Source organism: Misgurnus anguillicaudatus, chromosome 17, assembly GCF_027580225.2.
Source record: "Misgurnus anguillicaudatus chromosome 17, ASM2758022v2, whole genome shotgun sequence".
Lineage (NCBI taxonomy): Eukaryota > Metazoa > Chordata > Actinopteri > Cypriniformes > Cobitidae > Misgurnus > Misgurnus anguillicaudatus.
In genome coordinates this window covers 17563008-17582498 of record NC_073353.2, presented here as the reverse complement: position 1 = coordinate 17582498, position 19491 = coordinate 17563008, and the positions used below count along the sequence as shown (strand labels likewise).

The following is a 19491-nucleotide window of genomic DNA, read 5'->3' as shown; positions in this document are numbered from 1 at the left end:
GACACCACATCAATGGGAAACAGGTGAACATAATTAATTACGTAAGACACGAGTACATAAGGGAGTAGGGTAAAAGTGACGAGACACTGGGAACACGTGACACAGATAAATAATGTGAAAAACACGTGTTCCCACACAGTCCACAATGCTGCCATGACCTTGCCCTCAGAACACAGACTAGAACCTATACTAAGGTCTGGCAAGATCACGACAGCTACAAGACACAGGGAACATGTAGAAGCCACACACACAATGTGAATCCACATGTCCCCACACAGAACATAATACTGCCATGGTCCTGTCAGATGCACTCAGACCTAAATCTAGCACAGATGTCTGACAAGACCATGACAAAAACCATTAGAACGTTCTGTAATGGTTTTATTGGTTTTATCAGCAGGGTGACCCGCTGACAAATGCTAAAAACACCTCTAAAATTAACAAACCAGACAAGACCAAAAGATCAGCTAAGACATCTTAGGGACCAGCATCCAAAACACAACATATGCTAGTAACATTTGGGTCACCTCCAACCGCTTATTTTTTGAAGTGTGCTTATAGAATCTATCGTAAGTCAAAAGGAGGACATACCATAGTACAGGTGCTCCACTGACTCCACTGGGACATCACACATTCATTAGGACAGGGCAGCATGCAGGTCTGAGCCTGCGGAGGGATTTCATCTTGGTCACAGAGTGTCTCGTTCACACTGCTAACCTGATCTCCACTGCCACGCCTCACACACCTGTCACAGAGAGAGAAGCACAATGAGAATGCGGAGGTGACAGTTCGGAACAGGTCATGCTCCAAGCAAAAGGCATCTGTGATGGCCACTTACTCACCGAATCTTGCGACTTTGTACGCCTTCACCACAGGCTGGGAGTTCATCTACTGTGTTGATGGTGCATACTGACCAGGGGTCTGTTACCCATTCATACTGAGCACACTCACTTCGACAGGGAACAGCCTCATACACCTATAGGGACACATAGATATAGATAGAGCCTAAATGAAATGATTACAGCAAAGCTAATTTGTTTTAAATAGCTTTAATCATCTTATAATTTGTTGCAGGCTTAGGGGGTTAATGTGGGAATATGAGAAAATATATATATATTAAACAACTCTTTGTTTATAATTTTTCTATTCAGTCCTTGTATGCCGCAATCAGTGTAGATGTAAATAACAACAAGTCCCACATACACCAACATGTTTGTGATGTCATCAACTACCAGGAGGCTTCTGTCTCTCCAATAGACTTCAGTTTGTTTCACAATTCTTTTATCCAGAAAAAAATTAAATGCATCGCCAAAAAGGTCCATGTGCTATCAGTAGTTCAATAATAATATTATAAAGCGACAAGAACACTTTTGTGCGCATAGAAAACAAAACTTATCCTCAGTCACTCAGTGCATTTCACGAGCAGAATTTTTTTCTGATTTTTTATTTAAGCCAATATGCAAACATTGTAAACAATACTATACTTAAACAGCCTGTATAAATTCACAAATTACTTGCAAGCGCATTCTGTGTCTGTATACCGGCAACTACGTCATCAGGTGACGTCAGCAGCGTGTGCCGTATCTGCACTGACCAACAATGCCGGAGAATAAATTGTTAAATAAAATTGTTTTGTTTTCTTTGCGCACAAAAGTGTTCTTGTCGCTTCATATTTTCTGAGGAAAATAATTGTGAAAGAAACTGAAATCTATTGGACAGACAGAAGCCTCCCGGTTTTCATCAAAAATATCTAAAAATGTGTTCTGAAGACAATCAGAGGACTTAGAACGACACAGGGGTAAGTGATTTATGATCAAATTTTGGGTGAACTAACCCTTTTATATGTTTTCGGGAAACAGACTAGCTAGTTCCTTTATCCGATTATGTGTAGTACTATGGTAGTTAAGCAGAGAGTTGCATAACCTGATTGGCAGGGCCAGACAGAATCTGCAGACTATTTTTGCTTTTTCTGTGAATTTTTTTTCCAAAAATCTGCGGAATAATTTAAAAAAATTATTTGAGTATTTAAGCTGTAAATATTACGAAATTGCATCTAAAATAATTACTTTTTAAAGGCTTACAATGAAAATGAATACACCAAACAAATGAGTCCTTTGAATTAAACTGGACCAACATGAAACAAGATAGGAAACAATTTGTAAAGTTGGGAGATTATGCATCTGATTGTTTGGATATTAAGTGTGGTGTCCCCCAGGGGTCAGTACTAGGACCAAAATTATTCATTCTCTACATAAATTATATATGTAAGGTATCAACTGAAATTTGTGCTATTTGCAGATGACACAAATATCTTTGGTTCTGGTCATAATTTGGAACAACTCCTGGACACAATCACTTTAGAATTTAAAAAATAAAACAGTGGTTTGATATAAATAAGTTATCATTAAACTTGAGCAAAACTAAATGTAGGATATTTGGCAATAGTAATTAAATTAAGCAATGTCAGCTAAAGATCGATAATGTGGACATCGAAAGGGTCCATGAAACAAAATTTCTTGGAGTGATTATTGATGACAAGATCTGCTGGAAATCTCACATAAAATATATCCAAACTAAACTGTCTAGAACAGTGGTTCCCAAACTTTTTCAGCATGCGGCCCCCCTTGTGTACGGTGCATTCCTTTGCGGCCCCCCAAAGAAAATTTGTGACAAAATTTTTTTCTAAAACTCAACATTTTAATAAAAAAACATTAAATTATACAAAAAGTAGTGCTTTTGGTTAGTAGCCTTATTTTTTTTTTTGGTTTTATTAAACAGTATTCATGATAAATTAATGTATTTCATAAAATGTTATTAAACTGGGGCCCCCCTGGCATCATCTCCCAGCCCCCAGTTTGAAAACCACTGGTCTAGAAGTATTTCAATCTTGGCTAAAGCTAAGTACATTCTAAATTAAATCACGCTACATTTTGTATTGTTCACTTGTGTTACTGTATTTAATGAATTTTTAGAGGTTTGGGGAAACACATATCAAAATTCATTGCATAAATTATTTATACTACAAAAAAGAGCAATAAGAATAATTCATAACACAGGATATTCGGAGCATACCAACTCATTATTCTTACAGTCTAAAGCATTAAAACTAATTGATCTGGTTGAATTTCAAACAGCTGTATTTATGTTCAAGGATAGAAAAAAGTTATTGCCGGGCAATATACAGATAAGGTTTTTTGAAAAAGAGGGGGGCTATGGGTTAAGGGGAATGTCAAATTTTAAGACTCCCAGTTTTCGAACTACAAGGAAAAGTTTTTGTTTATCTGTCAGTGGTGTCAAATTGTGGAATAAATTAAATAATGAATTAAAGCAATGTACAAACATATTACATTTTAAAAAGATGTCTAAAGAAATTATATTTCAGAGATATAAAGACACAGGGTGTTAATAATAATTTGAGTGTATTTGTAATAACTTATATGTGTATAAATAATATTGTGTATATGTAATATTTGTATGTGAACATGAAGATTTACAGATTATAAATAAAAAAAAGTAAAGTATGGATTTAAAGGGGTAGGAGTACATAAGTTTTACTTCTTCTTACTCCCTTTTGGACATGTGAAATGAGTTGTTTTATATCTATAAGTTTTTATTTTTGTTACCATGTGTTTTGTTTTCTCTTTTTTTCTTTCTATTTTTTGTAATTGCATTTACATGTTCAAAAAAATAAAAAATAAAAAAATAATAAAAAAATAAAGACATATAATGTGCATGCCAAAATAGAATTCTAGTTTATATAAAATGACATATATTATTGTTTATAGTGTTATATATTATAGTAAAATAAAAATTTAAACTTTATATTAAACATAACAAGAGCATTTGTCTTGTAAACGGATTTGAAATGATCATGTGCTGACTGTTGCACGTCACATAGACGACAGAGTCAAGTAAGATCTGCTTAACTCAGCGGTAAGTTTTACTTCATCTCAAATATCAAATGGTTCGTGCTCTCTATCATTAAAAATCGGTCAAAGCAAACAGCACGTGCAGGGTTAATGACGACTTACAAACGCATGGGATAGGCTATGTATGTGTGCTTGTTGTCAGTGACGGTTACTGGTCACAAACACGCTCAAGCGTGGGGTATGTGTGCTTGTCAATGACGGGCATTAAATCCACAAAATTCCGCAGAGTTTTCAGCGGAAATCTGCGGGCGCGGATTTTGTTTGGGCCTGCTGATTGGTTACCATTTGTATTATCACTGTTTTATAACAAATATAATGGATAACCTATGGTAACTACTGTATAGTGAGAGAATTGTAAATGTGTGATTCCTGTGGTTTTACTACAAATACCACAGTTAAGCTATGGTTACTAGTGCATGTTTTAATCAGTTAGTAGAGATCACACACAGGCACATTGACTCATTCAGGCTATGTGAAATAAAAAAAAAACAAATGTGAATGCAAAGATGCTTGAGTAAACTGTGAATAAAAGACCCGGGTTATCTTAAAATGTGCCTGCAGAAATTGATAAGAGGAATGGAAATTTTAATTCATAGTAAGGATCTAATACTACACTATTAGGGGTAGTTTTCTGGATAGGGATTAGCTTAAGCCAGGACTAGTCCTTATTTTAATAAGGAAATATAACTAGTTTTAACAAACATGCCATACTAAAAAGATTACCTGTGTGCTTTTTGTGGCAAAACACAGGCCATTGATGTATATTAAGATATGTCAGTGCAAGTTGTTTTCAGTTTGGACAGCTCTTACATATATTTTAGTCTAGGACTAGTCTAATCTCTGTCCAGGAAACCACCCCTTAGAATCCGATTCCACAATTGGAATTGATTTTCGACCTCCAACTCTAGCGTTAGTGTTTCCCTTTTTGGCTGTATGTATCAAAAAGAAGTGTATTCTCCTGCTTCATCAGATGACAAAATGTAATTCCCAAATGAGTCCATAAACCTTACAAGCTCACACTGTAGTTATCAAATATTGCACTTGACAATCAAAGCATTAAACTCTGTGAAAAACCGGCTCATCAAAACAGAGTAAACAAATGAGAGTGAACATTTATAGCTTCCTCCCCAAGGCCTCTAACACAGCCTCTCAAAGTATCCCATCAGCCCTCTCCTCTCCCCAAATGAGTGTCACTGAATATCAATTAAAACAATCAAACAGTTATTAAGACAATGCTCAAGATGTAAAAAGTGAATGCAAAGATGATTAATGAAATAGCCAGTAAATCTACTGAAGCATTAAAAAAGGGTAATTTCACTACCACAGGTAAGAATAAAACATGAGGATATCAGGAAATGAAATTGCCATGTTAAAAAAAGCAATACTCATAAACAGCAGCAAACAATATTATTTAAAAGCCTTTAATGGAGAAAGTCATTTTTATAGCATGCCTCACAGTTTTTCTATAGCCACAATAAATATCCAACCTGCTGTCTGACTTTTACAATGCAAAGGAGTTCAGCTATTGCATATCAAAGTTCCCCGTCTGCACTTTAAATAGAACAAATTTGAGGTCCTTTACGCCCCTCCTTCACAGCGACTTTCTCCCTACAGTTCTCGAGCGGAGGTAATTTTTTACGTGAAATGAACCAGCTATGCTGCTCCCAGGTCAGTTACTCTAACCTCTTTGAAAATGTAGCTACTCTGAACCGGATAATGAAGTCCCCTGCGTCCACTGAAATGTCAGTCTAAGGGCCAGAGATGACATAAAAATGGACTCTATACTAATTCAAATCTCAGTCAGCCCGTGATCAAAACAGACTATCTCTCCCTCTCATTCAGAGGGCTGCGGTCACCACCGAGGGCAGTGGGGGTTAAGAGAAGCAAAGGGAGAAACACAGAATAAGGCACTGACCTGAGCCTTTGTAGATGTCCGTATTAGCAGTGCATGACAAGCAAAAAAAGAGAGAAGAGAAATGATGTATATATTAGTTTCGAGCTTTAGCTTTCTCTTCACAATAGCCTGCAGCTGTTTTCACTAAGTCTCCCTTCTGCAGATTATAATACAGAGAGAATTAAATGTAGCCTGTCTAGCTTTATCTCTATGTGTGTGTGTGTGTGTGTGATTATTTTTATATGATGGATGAATATGAAGACAGTAATGACCATGGTAAGTTACTAGATTGAATATAAAATTACCTCTTCAGACTGCATAAATAGGCAATAGGGTAGAACATAAAGTATGAACAGAAGCTAGAGAGAAATTAAATTAACTTTGATCCCAAAAAGACGTTTAGATGACGTGCATGTACATTAATTAAATCTTCATTATCTCTTCTTTGAGGTCCGCCTCTTTCAATTGGACCCAACAGGTACAGTACAGCGAATAGATATAGCCTCAAGAAGTATCTGGAATTTAGTCATATTATGAATTTCACTGCATTAGACCTTAATATCAAACAGCGCACATTTATTTGAAAGAAAAATTTAAAGATAAAAACACTTATCGAACAAAATATGTGTTGCTGTGACATGATTAATTATATAACAACAGATAAATAGTTGACAATTCTGGCAGAAGTGCAAGCTTGGTGGTTACTAACACCAGCCGCGTTTGAGTCATCAAATTTGGGTGTACCGAGTCTAGTTTGACGCTTGAACATTTTGAGTTTACTCGCTTCATTCGCGTGTGAAAGCCGCACGTGAAATTCTAGTGATCAAGACATTCATGTGGAAATTTGTGTCATGGGAGGGGCTTCCATAGGCTTCTGTGACTCCGCTCCCTTCCTGCAATCACGTCACTACAAGAGCAAGCTCCTGATTGGTTAACGCAGCGCGTTTTTCCACCAAAGTTCAAATTTTTCAACTTGCGCGTTTCCCGCTGCAGCGCTCAATTCGCGCAAACTAAACGCTTGAATGAGGCGGAATCGAGTCTACCGCACTGCACTAAATGCCTCTCATCCGTGCCGTGAGACCTCCAGACAGGCTTCAATGCGTCTTTACATTGACTTAACATTGAAATTTCTCGGGCTTGATGCCTGTACTGCAGCTGGTGTGAACGCAGCATTAGACTTAAGAGAAAGTGACATTATTACATATTAACTAATATATGAATGACCTTGAGACCAGTTGGATATAAGCCATTGAAAAAAAAAAATATATATATATATTAATAGATTTTATAATTAAAAGATATACAATTTTTTGATATTCAATCTATTGAACAAAACATATGGACAACATATTGATAAAAATACTGGGTTGTTTCAAACCATGTTTAAGAAAAATATGGACGAACACATCCGTTAATTAAAATTAACCTACGCTGGTCATTTCAAGTGTCAAATATAAACATTAATCCAGGTTAGTTTAAACCAGCATTTTTTTAAGTGTGTTTAAGTTTTCTGAGATATTTATTATGTAAAATGGGTAACTCTTTACAGTAAGTTTGTGTTTGTTTATGATTAGTTAATGCATTAGCTAAAATGAACTAACAATAGCTGCGTTTACATGGACAATTGTAATAGGTTTAAATGTTCAATCCGAATAAAAATGCTCCATGTAAACACCTCAATCTGAAAAAATATTTTTGAAAATATGCTCAACAGAGATAAACATTTTATTTTTAGCGTTTTGGAATACATTCAGCTGATCTCTGGGTCTGGCGCTACCACTTTTAGGATAGCTTAGCATAATCAATTGAATCTGATTAGACCATTAGCATTGCGCAAAAAAATAAACACAGAGTTTTGATATTTTCCCTATTTAAAACTTGACTTTTCTGTAGTTACATTGTGTACTAAGACAGACAGAAAATTAAAAGTTGCAATTTTCTAGGCAGATATGGTTAGGACTGTACTCTCATTCCGGCGTAATAATTGCAGCAGGTTTAGTGATATTATGCACTGCCCGAAAATAGTCCCCTTAGCGTATTTCAATAGCAGGGGACTATTTTCAGGTTCTGCGTAATATCACTATAGTATTGACAATAACTAACACAAGAATTAATACATGTTGATTTTATTGCCCATTGTTTGTAATGTTAGTTAATGCTTTCACTAATGTTTACTAATACAACCTGTATAGTGTTACCGTAAAATGTAATAAACATGCCGGTATTGGAATATCTATCAACCCAAAAAGAAACAAACCCTTTTATATGTTTATATTTGACCCAGCAATGAATTTAAACAACCCAGCATAGTTTAAATTTAACCTAACAGGTTGGGCTCATCCATTTTTGACTCAACACCATGTTGAAAATAGTCCAGCATTTTTAAGAGTATATTGTTTCAAAAAATGCTATATACTGTAACTTTGTGTGACTTGTGCATAGTGAGAGACAGCAGTGCTAAAGACCATAATGTTAACACATTCACGGTGGCATACACGGTACATGTAATATATGCCTGCCTCTCTACACGTACACCCACAAACAGATCACCTCGACGTGCCAGCATTTTTTCTATGAGTAGCAGAGACGGTGGGATGCTAAGCCTAGCAGGCAACTCTTGACTCAATAAATCTCTTTAAGTGTCACAGCCTGACTTCAACTTCAAACAGATTGGGCCATTACTGTCTCCTGGCCCCTGGAAGACAGAAAAAACAATCGGGGCGCATCGAAACATAGGGAGATAAACGTTTCCTCTGACTTCTAATACACTTAAGATGATGTCATGATACTGAATCGCTGATACTAGACAAAAAAACAGGAGGACGAAATAAAAGGCTGTTGTAAGGGTACAGTACTCACGCTGTACATACTTTCTATCCGACAGCTAAACATTTCAGAAAACATTTATGGGATGGAGCAAGTTATTAAAAGTCAAAATAGCTTAAAACGACATGAAATTTATGTATTTAATTCAGTAAAAGTCCTCAATTTTTTTCAACCTGTGCCCAAAAAATACTTTCTGCTACATGGTGAGAATTTTTCCATTGACTTCAATACGAGCTAATGACATTTCTATCCCCTCACATAAAGATTTTTACATTTCAGATTTCATGACGACTTTCATCAATTATTTAGCATGTTTATCAAGACATTTCCTTTTGGGGACTGCCAGTTGTTTATTCATATTTTTTCATCTCCCTTACCGTGAAAAGCTGAACTTAGACTCACACATCTTGAGCGCTTTATTTATCACAAGTTCAAACACCACATATTCATTCAAATACAGAGAGCCTTCATTGGTTTAACATTAAGAGTTAGATTTTAAAGCGCCGCTGACCTTTCTTCCGGTGAGGGGATTTCGTTCCTATGAAATGACAAGTGAACATTCAATATTTATATTATCAGACGGTTCCAGTTTCGTTATTTTAATTAGTTGATAAAGCGATGGCTAACCTTTGTAACACAGCTAAACGCTCCGGGCCATCTGGACCGCAGAAGGAGCCTCACAAAGCTGGAGAGACTCCAAGAGCAAATTGAGCACCACACCACCAGGGACCTTCTGAACAATATACATATTCAGAATGACTGTGTGATGCAAAAGGACATCTCCACCGTCCTGTCAGATAGAGGGAGCGATCGCACCAATCACATCACTTATTACAGTTTTTCTCTGAAGGAAGTCTCAGCTCAGCTCAGCCTGTCATTTCTTATACAAATTTACCAGCACCAATAAGGCCATCAGACTGCAGACAGATCTACAATGACAAGCAGGTTTTCAAATATCGTAGCCTAGTGGTTAGAGAGTTGGGCTTGTAACTGGAGAGTTGCTGGTTTGAGTCTCACAGCTGGCAGGTTGTGATTGAGTTACCCTTGAGCAAGGTACCTTAACCCCAATTGCTACCGGGGCCAGTGTAGGGATAGCTGCCCACTGCTACGGGTGTGTGTTCACGACTTGCAGTGTGTGTGTTCACCACTCACTGGGATGGGGTAAATGGCTAGGTCACTCCAGAACCATGATATGCTTCTTACAGAGCCACTACTTGGTTATCCTGGCTGTGTGCTTTGGGTCATTGTCACGTTGGAAGACCCAGCCTCGACCCATCTTCAAGCTCTAACTAAGCGAAGGAGGTTGTTCCCTAAAATCTCGCAATACATGGCACTTTTCATCCTCTCCTTAATACAGTGCAGTCACCCTGTCCCATGTGCAGAAAAACACCCCCAAAGCATGATGCTACCACCCCCATGCTTCACATTAGGGATTGTGTTCTTGGGATGGTACTCATAATTCTTCTTCCTCCAAACACGTTTAGTGGAATTATGACCAAAAAGTTCTATTTTGGTCTCATCTGACCCCATGACTTTCTCCCATGACTCCTCTGGATCATCCAAATTAGGGCTGGGCAGTATGGAGTGAAAATTATATCTCCATAAATTTTGCTATATCTCAATGACTTTGCGAAGTGCTTCTGTGCTGCAACATTAAAAAAAATTATACAAAAATTATACTTTAACTATAAAATAAGAAAATACATATTGTCTTCTTTTTATTCAAAAATAAAACAACTCAACTTCAGATATTAAGTTTTTGGTAGACGTTGACTATTCTTAGTATTTTTTCTGAAAACTCTCAGGAGATAAGGGTATTTATCTTGAAATAACATATGTTTTAGGCGTTTTAGGAGTAAATTGGTTAAATATGAGAGAAAACACTGTTGTTGTTACACAGAAAACTACAGAACACGTGCGCTTGCACACAGCATCATAGGGAGAGAGAAGCTCTCACATCAAGAAAACGTGTGTGTGTGTGTGTGTAGCACTACTGCTAACCTTAGTCATGATAAACTAGATCAGTCGTCTTCTCTGTCAGTAACATCCGTGACTGATGACATTTACGCGAAAAAGAAAGTATACGGAGAAACGGACATTAAAGCACTGCCACCTTTCTGTCACGAGAGAGAGACGCACACTGTCGAAACGCTTCATGCAACGACAGAGAGAGAGAGAGGGGCGCGCTGAGCGCTGGCAACAATGAATTTAAGCCGTTTTAAACAGTAAAATATACATGTAAATGGGAATCATGGAAGATCTATTGGTGGTGGCCAGTGTTGATTCCGTGACGGGCGCCGCCATGTTAAATGAGACAACACGCGAAGGGAGGGGGAACAAAAGCAAGGAGGCGGGGGCGAGCACACCACACAGAGAAGGCAAAGAAGCAAAGTAAAAAAAAAATATCGATATAGTTTGAATATCGAGATATCGCCCACCCCTAATCCAAATGGTCATTGGGAAACTTAAGACGGGCCTGGACATGTGCTGGTTTAAGCAGGGGAACTTTCCGTGCCATGCATGATTTCAAACCATGACGTCTTAGTGTATTACCAACAGTAACCTTGGAAATGGTGGTCCCAGCTCTTTTCAGGTCATTGACCAGCTCCTGTGTAGTTCTGGGCTGATTTCTCACCTTTCTTAGGATCATTGAGAATTGTATGGGGTGGACAGGTGTCTTTATGCAGCTAACGACCTCAAAGTGGTGCATCTAATTTAGGATAATAAATGTAATGGAGGTGGACATTTTAAAGGCAGACTAACAGGTCTTTGAGGGTCAGAATTCTAGCTGATAGACAGGTGTTCAAATACTTATTTGCAGCTGTATCATACAAATAAATAGTTTAAAACATCATATATTGTGATTTCCGGATTTTTTTTATTTTGTCTCTCAGAGTGGACATGCACCTACGATGACAATTTCAGACCCCTTCATGATTTCTAAGTGGGAGAACTTGCAAAATAGCAGGGGGTTCAAATTATTTTCCTCACTGTATACAAATTTTCAGCAAAAATTCATGCTGGTCTTAGCAAGTCAGTAGTGTTATGCTTTTCTATGCTCTTCAGCATCCTCTAGGTACCCATATAACGTTCATGGTACTGTTTTATATGGTTATTACAGAAACAAATCCCACGTGTACTGGTTGTATGGAGACCAAGATTCAATGATGCTAACCAATACAAGCAGTCACCTCAGGATAGCAAGGATTCTTTCACTTCGTCTCTGATTATAAATGAGACTAAGCGCAATTCAAGTTCACAGGAAAAATAACAGCTCTGCTGGCATCAAACACATTGAGTGTGTGTACATGTGTGAGAGAAAGAGAGAGGAGAGGTGGAGAAACGCTGTGGGCTTCACGTTAATGAAGTGAAGCAGCTTTCGCCCAAATCAAAACATCAATCTTCGAAGACTTCTCTGCTTAACAAAACTACTTGACCGAGAGCATCAAACCGTAACATCTCTTTCACCTAGGCATCGGGCGCAAATACATTTCCCCGCAGTTGGAAAAGCCAGATGTACACGCGAAGCATAAATGAAAAACATATTGATTTAGTTGTATTCAATAAAGGAAGCCGTGATTGTTTCAGCACGGGGGCAGAGCACTGCAGTTATAACCATAACCCGTGTGCAGTAACATATTTGACTGTAATGCATTGGAAGAGCGTGACACACATCATCTTCTGTAAGTGGCTGAACTCTGCACCAATTACAGAGGTGGCGGTGTGGAGGAGCAGAGCTTTCGGCTGCTCGCTTTAGCTCTTGCTTTCGACTAACGAAAGAAAATGTCACACACTTTTTAACCCGTCATTTTCAAGTGCCTTTATCTATATAAGTCCCCATCTAGTCGATTTACACTGTCACGACAAGAGAAAACAGACTCCAGATTCAAGAGCCACTTTAGGAGTACATCAGAGCTGCACTGTCTCAAAAGCATACAGCACATCTACTGTATGAGATGATCTTTATATCATAGATGAAAGGAAATGGAAGAAACAGCAGTCTCTCTGGAAAAAACATTAAAGAAAATGTTTGAAAGCTAACCAGTTTTTTAAAGAAACTAAGCTAAACCATAAGATTTCCTTTAATAAAATGGATTGTAGTAACTTAAAAAACAAATATTATAAAACGGGCAGTCCTGGTCCTTCATTCTGATTGGTTGAAAGGCGTACTAAGCTGTGATAAAATACCCCTGTAACCCAACGGTTCAGAACGCATTACATAGCTGAAGTATCACTGCGCCACTGTTGCTACGTACTGATTTATGAAAATAAACACTACAGTCTTAATCATATTTAAAATGTTTCTACAACTGCACAATTAGTGGCGATATCCAGATAAATTTCAATTAATATTGTTGAGTCATCTCGTCAATAAAGAGAAAACGTTCCCTGAGGAGTTTCTAACTCAAATCCATATTTCCGCTATCCACTGGGTGGCGATCTTACACAACTTAAACGATGACGCATTCACTCAACACTAAAAACTCTGTGCAAGTTTTAATCAACGCTCTGAATCTAATCTCTAACTAAAGTCATTCACAAAAATGGAATTATCTCAGCTTTTAGCTCAAAATTTGAGAGGTGATAAGTTGTTGATTTATGTGAATGTTGATTTATGAAAATAAACATCACAGTCTTTAATCATATTTTCATGGTGTCTTTGCTGTGTCTGTGTTTCTTGGGAACTGCGCTCTTTTGCAGCCACACTTGATTCTGAGGAACTCCTTGTTTGTCGGAAGACTAATATTTGTACTAATAAAATTACAACTTATTTGCTGTGTTTTATTTCATAAAATCCTGCTATGCATATGAAGTGCGTTTAAAACGGCGATGCATTCTATAAAAGCAATAAGCCCCGTGAAGCAGTAGTGTTACAGTGCATTTTATAACAGCTAAGGGGCTTTTAGGCACTCCACTTTACGTCGTCCCCAACAATGTTGTTATCTGGGAATAACAAACCTGCAACTGGCACGACTGGCCAATCAGAATCAAGCATTCCAATGAGCCATCTTTGCTCCAAAAATACTAAAATGCAAGACAGAGATTTTTGTATAAAGCTAAAAATGTATGTCTTAGTGTTTTCCATTACAAATACTATATCTAAAAAATCTTAAACTGACATATATATTTACATGAGAAGCATAATGACCTAAGAAATGAAGTCTGAAATTATGAAAACAAGAAGTTCATGCTTAAAACTGGTAAAAGTGTCTGCCAATGAGGTATAAAAATAAACCAAATTCAAGTTTCAACTTAATTCAATAAACTTAATTCAAGTTTCTTAGCCAACGGGCAGATATTTTTACTTGTTATATGCATAAACTCACTTGTTCTTTTTCCTGTTAGTATTTAATTGTGCCTTTGTGTGTTTATTAGATCAGCACAGCAGGCAGTCACAAGAAATCTTTAGAGAGATAAAGGGAGTGTGTTACATGATAGATAGCAGTGTTATAGTCGAGTCCAACCCAAATCAAGACCAAAACCACAGATAGAATGTCCTAGTCCTAGTCTAGTCGAGCCCACATACAGCTTTATCTGGACTCAGACTTGAAATGGACTCGGATTCAACACCGCAGGATAGCACGAGCACAACTACATTCAGTTCTTTGTGCTAAGGGTGTTTTAAACAATCCTAACTGTAACTGTAAAATGCTAGAAAATTATAAAATCAGCATGCACAGAAGTTTATTCGATTTAGTTTTTACCAAAACACACTTGCAATCATGTTTCAATACGCTGCAATGGATATAGTCTATAAACAAAACAGCCACCGTATACAAACTGGCATGAAAACACTGCTTCTAAAAGTCTACTACTGAGGTAAAGACCACCTTCATTTAAGAGCCATGGGAAATGCTAAAATGCTTTAGAGGGAGATTGGTTTCTAAGCACAGATTTACAGAGGTTGTTAAATTATGCAGGCCCGGTGAACATAGGCTCGTCTCATCAGCCGAACAGTCTGCTTCAGCGCACATGATGGCCACCATATGGTACCCGGCTCTGGAGGTGGGCAAGAAGAATGTTATTTACACAGCGAGTCTAGCACCGGGCCCTTCGCTGCGGGTAATACAGACTTCTGACTGGAGAGCTGCATCTGTTGCATTTGATAGAAATATCACCATTCTCCACGGTAACTAATGAGGATCATACACATTATAGTGATAGTAAAAAAAACGTAAGTAGCACTTTAAAACAAGGACTATTTCATGTTGGTTAAATGAAGCTTGTACTTCCACGGCATTGTAATGATGTACATGAATAAAGTGCCACATAAACCAATGACATCTTCTATAGTGTTGAATGGACAGTCAGGTTTTCAGTGTTGGGGGTAACGCATTACAAAATATAATATATTACAGTAATATATTAGTTTTTGCTGTAACGCAGTAATATAACGCATTACTAATAACATTTTCGTAATATTTTACTCGTTACAGTCTTAGTAACGCGCGCGTTACAACAATGCATTTCAAAAATAGACCGTGTTATTTTTTTTTTTTTTTTTTTTTTTTTTTTTTTGACCAATGCGCGCAACCAGCATCCACTCAGGAAAAAGCTGCGGGTAAAATAGGCTGCTTCCCAAACTGCATACTTCCATACTGTATAGTAGACGAAAAGCACTACTTCTCGTACTCTTTGCCTACTATATAGAATCGAAGTAGGCGGTTTGGAACGCAGCGTATGGCTGTTTCCAGGTGCTGTATGCAGCATGTTCATTTTTACTTTATTTTGTATTTGCGCGTTAAATATAGACGCGTTTCTTTAAGAGCCGAATCTGGGAAGTCATCGGCTGTATATCATTGACTAAAGTGGTCGCAATCAGGTCCGGTAGCGCCGCACACGCATAATTTTGCTCTAAGTAAAAGCAACAGAAAGTTTCTATCGGTCTCACATGCTGCTTGAACCTCAGAAGTAAAGAGACTTTTAGAAATCTTGCCAGTAAAATCCATATCACACCAGCAATGACAAGGTAAGTTAACGTTGCTATGGTTACAGTCCATATACATAATATATTGCTAGGCTACTATGCTATCTACAGTTTTATTACAAACAGCAACCAAAACTACAACATAACATTAGTGTAGACTTAAACATGGTTATCTAAATAGTAGATTAAAACATCACTGTTTAAAGTTTGTACCAGCCTTTGTATGGGAGCCTATATTCATTGTTTGGCAAAAAGAAGTGTTCTTCTGTTTGTCTGTGTTTTATATGTTAGTCTACATGTAATCCTTATATTGTACTGAAATGAGCTGTATTCCTTGAGGCCTGATCCTCCAATAGCACTTTTTGATAAGTTGTGTCAACCATAGATATGTATAAAGGCTAGATGGCTCGTCCGCGCTGCTGGCCAATTGAGTGCAACGTCCGCATTTTGGCGGCCATCTTACGACAGGGCGCTCGCTCACTCGTAGCATTGAGTTTTAATGATGCAGGTACTTTTAAATGACCATAACTTGCTTAATTTTTTACCGATTTTCAAACGGTTTGGTTTGTTATAAACGTCAAAGATGTACCTATGACACTGCATACCTATACTAAAAATAAAAAATAAATTCATGAAACATGTTAAAGCATTCAGAATTATAGCCACGTTAATAACGTTTGTAAAAACCCAAACCGTTTGAAAATCGGTAGAAAATTGAAGAAGTTATGGTCATTTAAAAGTACCTGCACCATTAAACTCAATGCTACGAGTGAGCGAGCGCCCTGTCGTAAGATGGCCGCCAGGTGATGCCGTTAGGGACTCCGCCTTGAGCCATCTAGCCTTTATATACATATCTATGGTGTCAACCCAGTGCATGCCAGGTTTGTGCTGTGAATCTGAATTAAAAGTGAATTAAAGAATAGAAATGAAAAGAGGTTGCGTGTCTTACCATGTTATTAGTGTATAGGTTGCATTATAGTGGGCTCTATTGTGTTTGGTATGTGTACCATAATTTACCAGACTTTTACTAGATCATTCGTCTATGTTTATGATTCTGACAGTGATTGTTATTGTATTTTGCCATAAGTCTTCACTGTGCCTATTCAAAGCTCGAGGGCCAACACATAACTTCTAGATTTATAAGCATCGATAAACTACATTTTAACATTTTATAATGCCTAGTCATACTTCTGTTCTTTTGATGAAAGTAACTCAAAAGTAATGCAAAAGTAGTGTAACTCATTACAGTTCAGAGTCAGTAATATTGTAATGTAACTAATTACTTTCAAATGACAGTAATTTGTAATATATAATGTATTACACTTTGGAAGTAACTTGCCCAACACTGCAGGTTTTAATGTACAGAGGCAAATTATGAGATTTAAGTACTTCTTTTATATTTCTTATTTTTGAACATAATTTCAAGCTCCAAATTTTGTGTACGGTAGTTAGAATTAAGAAATTGCACCATAATACATAATTTATATTGAATTGTAATGTCTGATGTAAGAGATGCAAGAGATTAAAAGATATCAAATTTAACCAGCTAAATAAAACATTCAGTACATCGTTACGTCTCTATATCATTATTTTGATATATCAACTTTTTTTCTATTACATTTATTTGTTAAAATGTTTTATCTAATGCTGATTTGCAAGAAGGCACATTATAAAGTGCTACAAAAACAAATAAAATCAAAAATACATTATCGTGACAGATGTGGTTTCTAATGAAGAAGAAAGACACTTGCTTATTTCGAGTGTGAGACAATAACATTTGCATTTTTGTTGCAACATACAGAGAAAAATCTGCTAAAAAATTCTCAAATGTAATCTCAAAAATAAACCTGCACCATAATGTAAAATACAGTTTAATTTGGCCATGTTACGAATGAAATGAGGGTGTTTGCAAAATATGAAATAGTTCATTTTGTCATTAACTATTGCTACAAAAAACATCTGGATTCTTGCTAGCAGGGCATAAGACGCTATGTGTCCAGTCAATGCACAGACCAGCAGTAAAGCACATTGAAAGGACGACATCTCCCTTCGCGTCAAACTCCTTCCTGCTACAGTCACAGCAGATGATCATCGGCACAGGAAGAGCGGGCGAGATAAGAATATCAATCTCATCTCAGTCGAGTGACTCACTGTTAGGAACCGTGCAAGAAGAAACATCTGGAGAAGGTCGCGCATCATTTTGTTTCCCATCAGCACGGCTGACTGCGGATGATCACAGGGCAAAGACTCGATGAGAATCATCACCATTTATCCACATAATGAGATGGAACGTTACATGTTTATGGGACATCAGAAACAGAAGAGGCTTTGGGGTTCCTGTGTACTTTTTGATGTTTTTGGTAATTTGAACGGGCAGAGCGACAATAAGGGATTGGGTTTAAATAACAGAATTGTCACTTTGAATAAAAATTCAATCAATTGTAAAATGTCTTGAACTGAACTTCTCAGCCATTGATGAAGTACAGTATGAAGTATGAACTAATGTACATCATGTTGCCATTGTACTGCAACAACAAGTCATCAAATGACTAGAATTGTGAGGATACATCGCGTTTCCCATGAAAAATACCTGTCTGTAATCAATTTTGAATTGCTATGATTCTGTGTTTTATGCACAGCTTGTGCATATGTTGGTTCTGTGATCTTTATCAATATAAAATCGTTACGAGTGTGAGTCGTTAATAATGTACATTTAAAAAAGCAACACTCGTCAAACATAATCATTCAAAATATTCTAGATTTTCTATATAATATTCTATATTAAATATTCTGAAACAATTTGAAGAACAGCTATATAAATATGCCTCTAGATATTTCCTGCAATAGCGTTTGTAATGGTACTACTTCTGCGGCACAAACAAAGTTTCTGCACGAGAGCGCCCTCTGGCTTTTGGATGTGCTGTCATTTTACCGTAATTCATTAAAATTCATTCATTGAGAAAATGCGCATTCGCACGATTAATCGTCACAGCCCTATGAATTACTAAGGCTTTTAAAGTCAGTGTAACGCAAATTTGAATGATAAAAACGTCACGTAAATAAAATAAGTTATCAAAATTGTATTATCAAAAAGTACGCTAACTGGCAATTCAGTTAAAACCGCTAATGCAAACGCACCCTCCTTATATCTAAAAATTCTTAAATTAATATGCTTTTTCTTGATGAGCAAAACGACCCAAGAAAATAAGTCTAGTTTTTTAATCAAAAATATTAAGTTTAAAGGCGCTCTTTGCATTTTTACACTATTACAACCTCTAGGCTTATTTATGTCCTGATAATTATGTGAGATATTGACAACTGTTGTCATGATAATCGCATGACATACTACAAGCAAGCACAACAACATACAACATAGACCGCAAACAAGTTTACAAATAAGAGATTTATTTACTAGTCCATCAACAAGATCGCCAGATCAGCATCCCATCCAGTGCTGTCTTTAAGCTCACGCCTTCGAGTAAAAGCCTGACCAAGTGGGACTCTTGTCCGGTTTCTAACGCTGTCAGATTCTCTTTTCCTTCTCTCTTCCGAATGCGCTTTCTTAACTTTTAAATCGTTTAGCCTCACGTCTCAAATTCGAGCGTGCAGTTGTTGTTATAGGCTTGATCGACTTCATGCGGCACTGCAAGAACCGACAGCCGGACGACGTCAAAGTGCCGTCTCGGATCATTCTCGCGGTACTTTGATGTCATCCGGCGGTCGGTTGTTGCAGCGGCGCATGAAGTCAAACAAGCCTTACGTGTGTGACGTCGTTGGTGTAAAGCAAGTCGTGATTCTCGCTAGATTTGTCAGGGGCGCTTCTGTCAAGCTTGCATTGTTGGTTTTTCTAGCGGCGTCCTCCCCGAGCTTCAACAGGAGGATGATTCGCCCTACTATGACTTTGTTTACCACCG

At 37.3% G+C, this 19491-nt stretch overlaps 1 protein-coding gene across 3 annotated transcripts in view; it reads right to left on the bottom strand.

Annotated features, from left to right (window-relative positions):
• The window catches only part of thsd7ba (thrombospondin, type I, domain containing 7Ba), a 346688-nt gene that overhangs the window by 28420 nt on the left and 298777 nt on the right, over positions 1-19491 (bottom strand). For all 3 annotated transcript variants that reach the window (XM_055214506.2, XM_055214508.2, XM_055214507.2), the window contains 2 exons: positions 843-976; positions 592-745 (listed from right to left, as the gene is read on the bottom strand). In XM_055214506.2, the coding sequence (XP_055070481.2) occupies positions 592-745; positions 843-976 (288 nt within the window). The remainder of the gene's footprint in view (positions 1-591; positions 746-842; positions 977-19491) is intronic.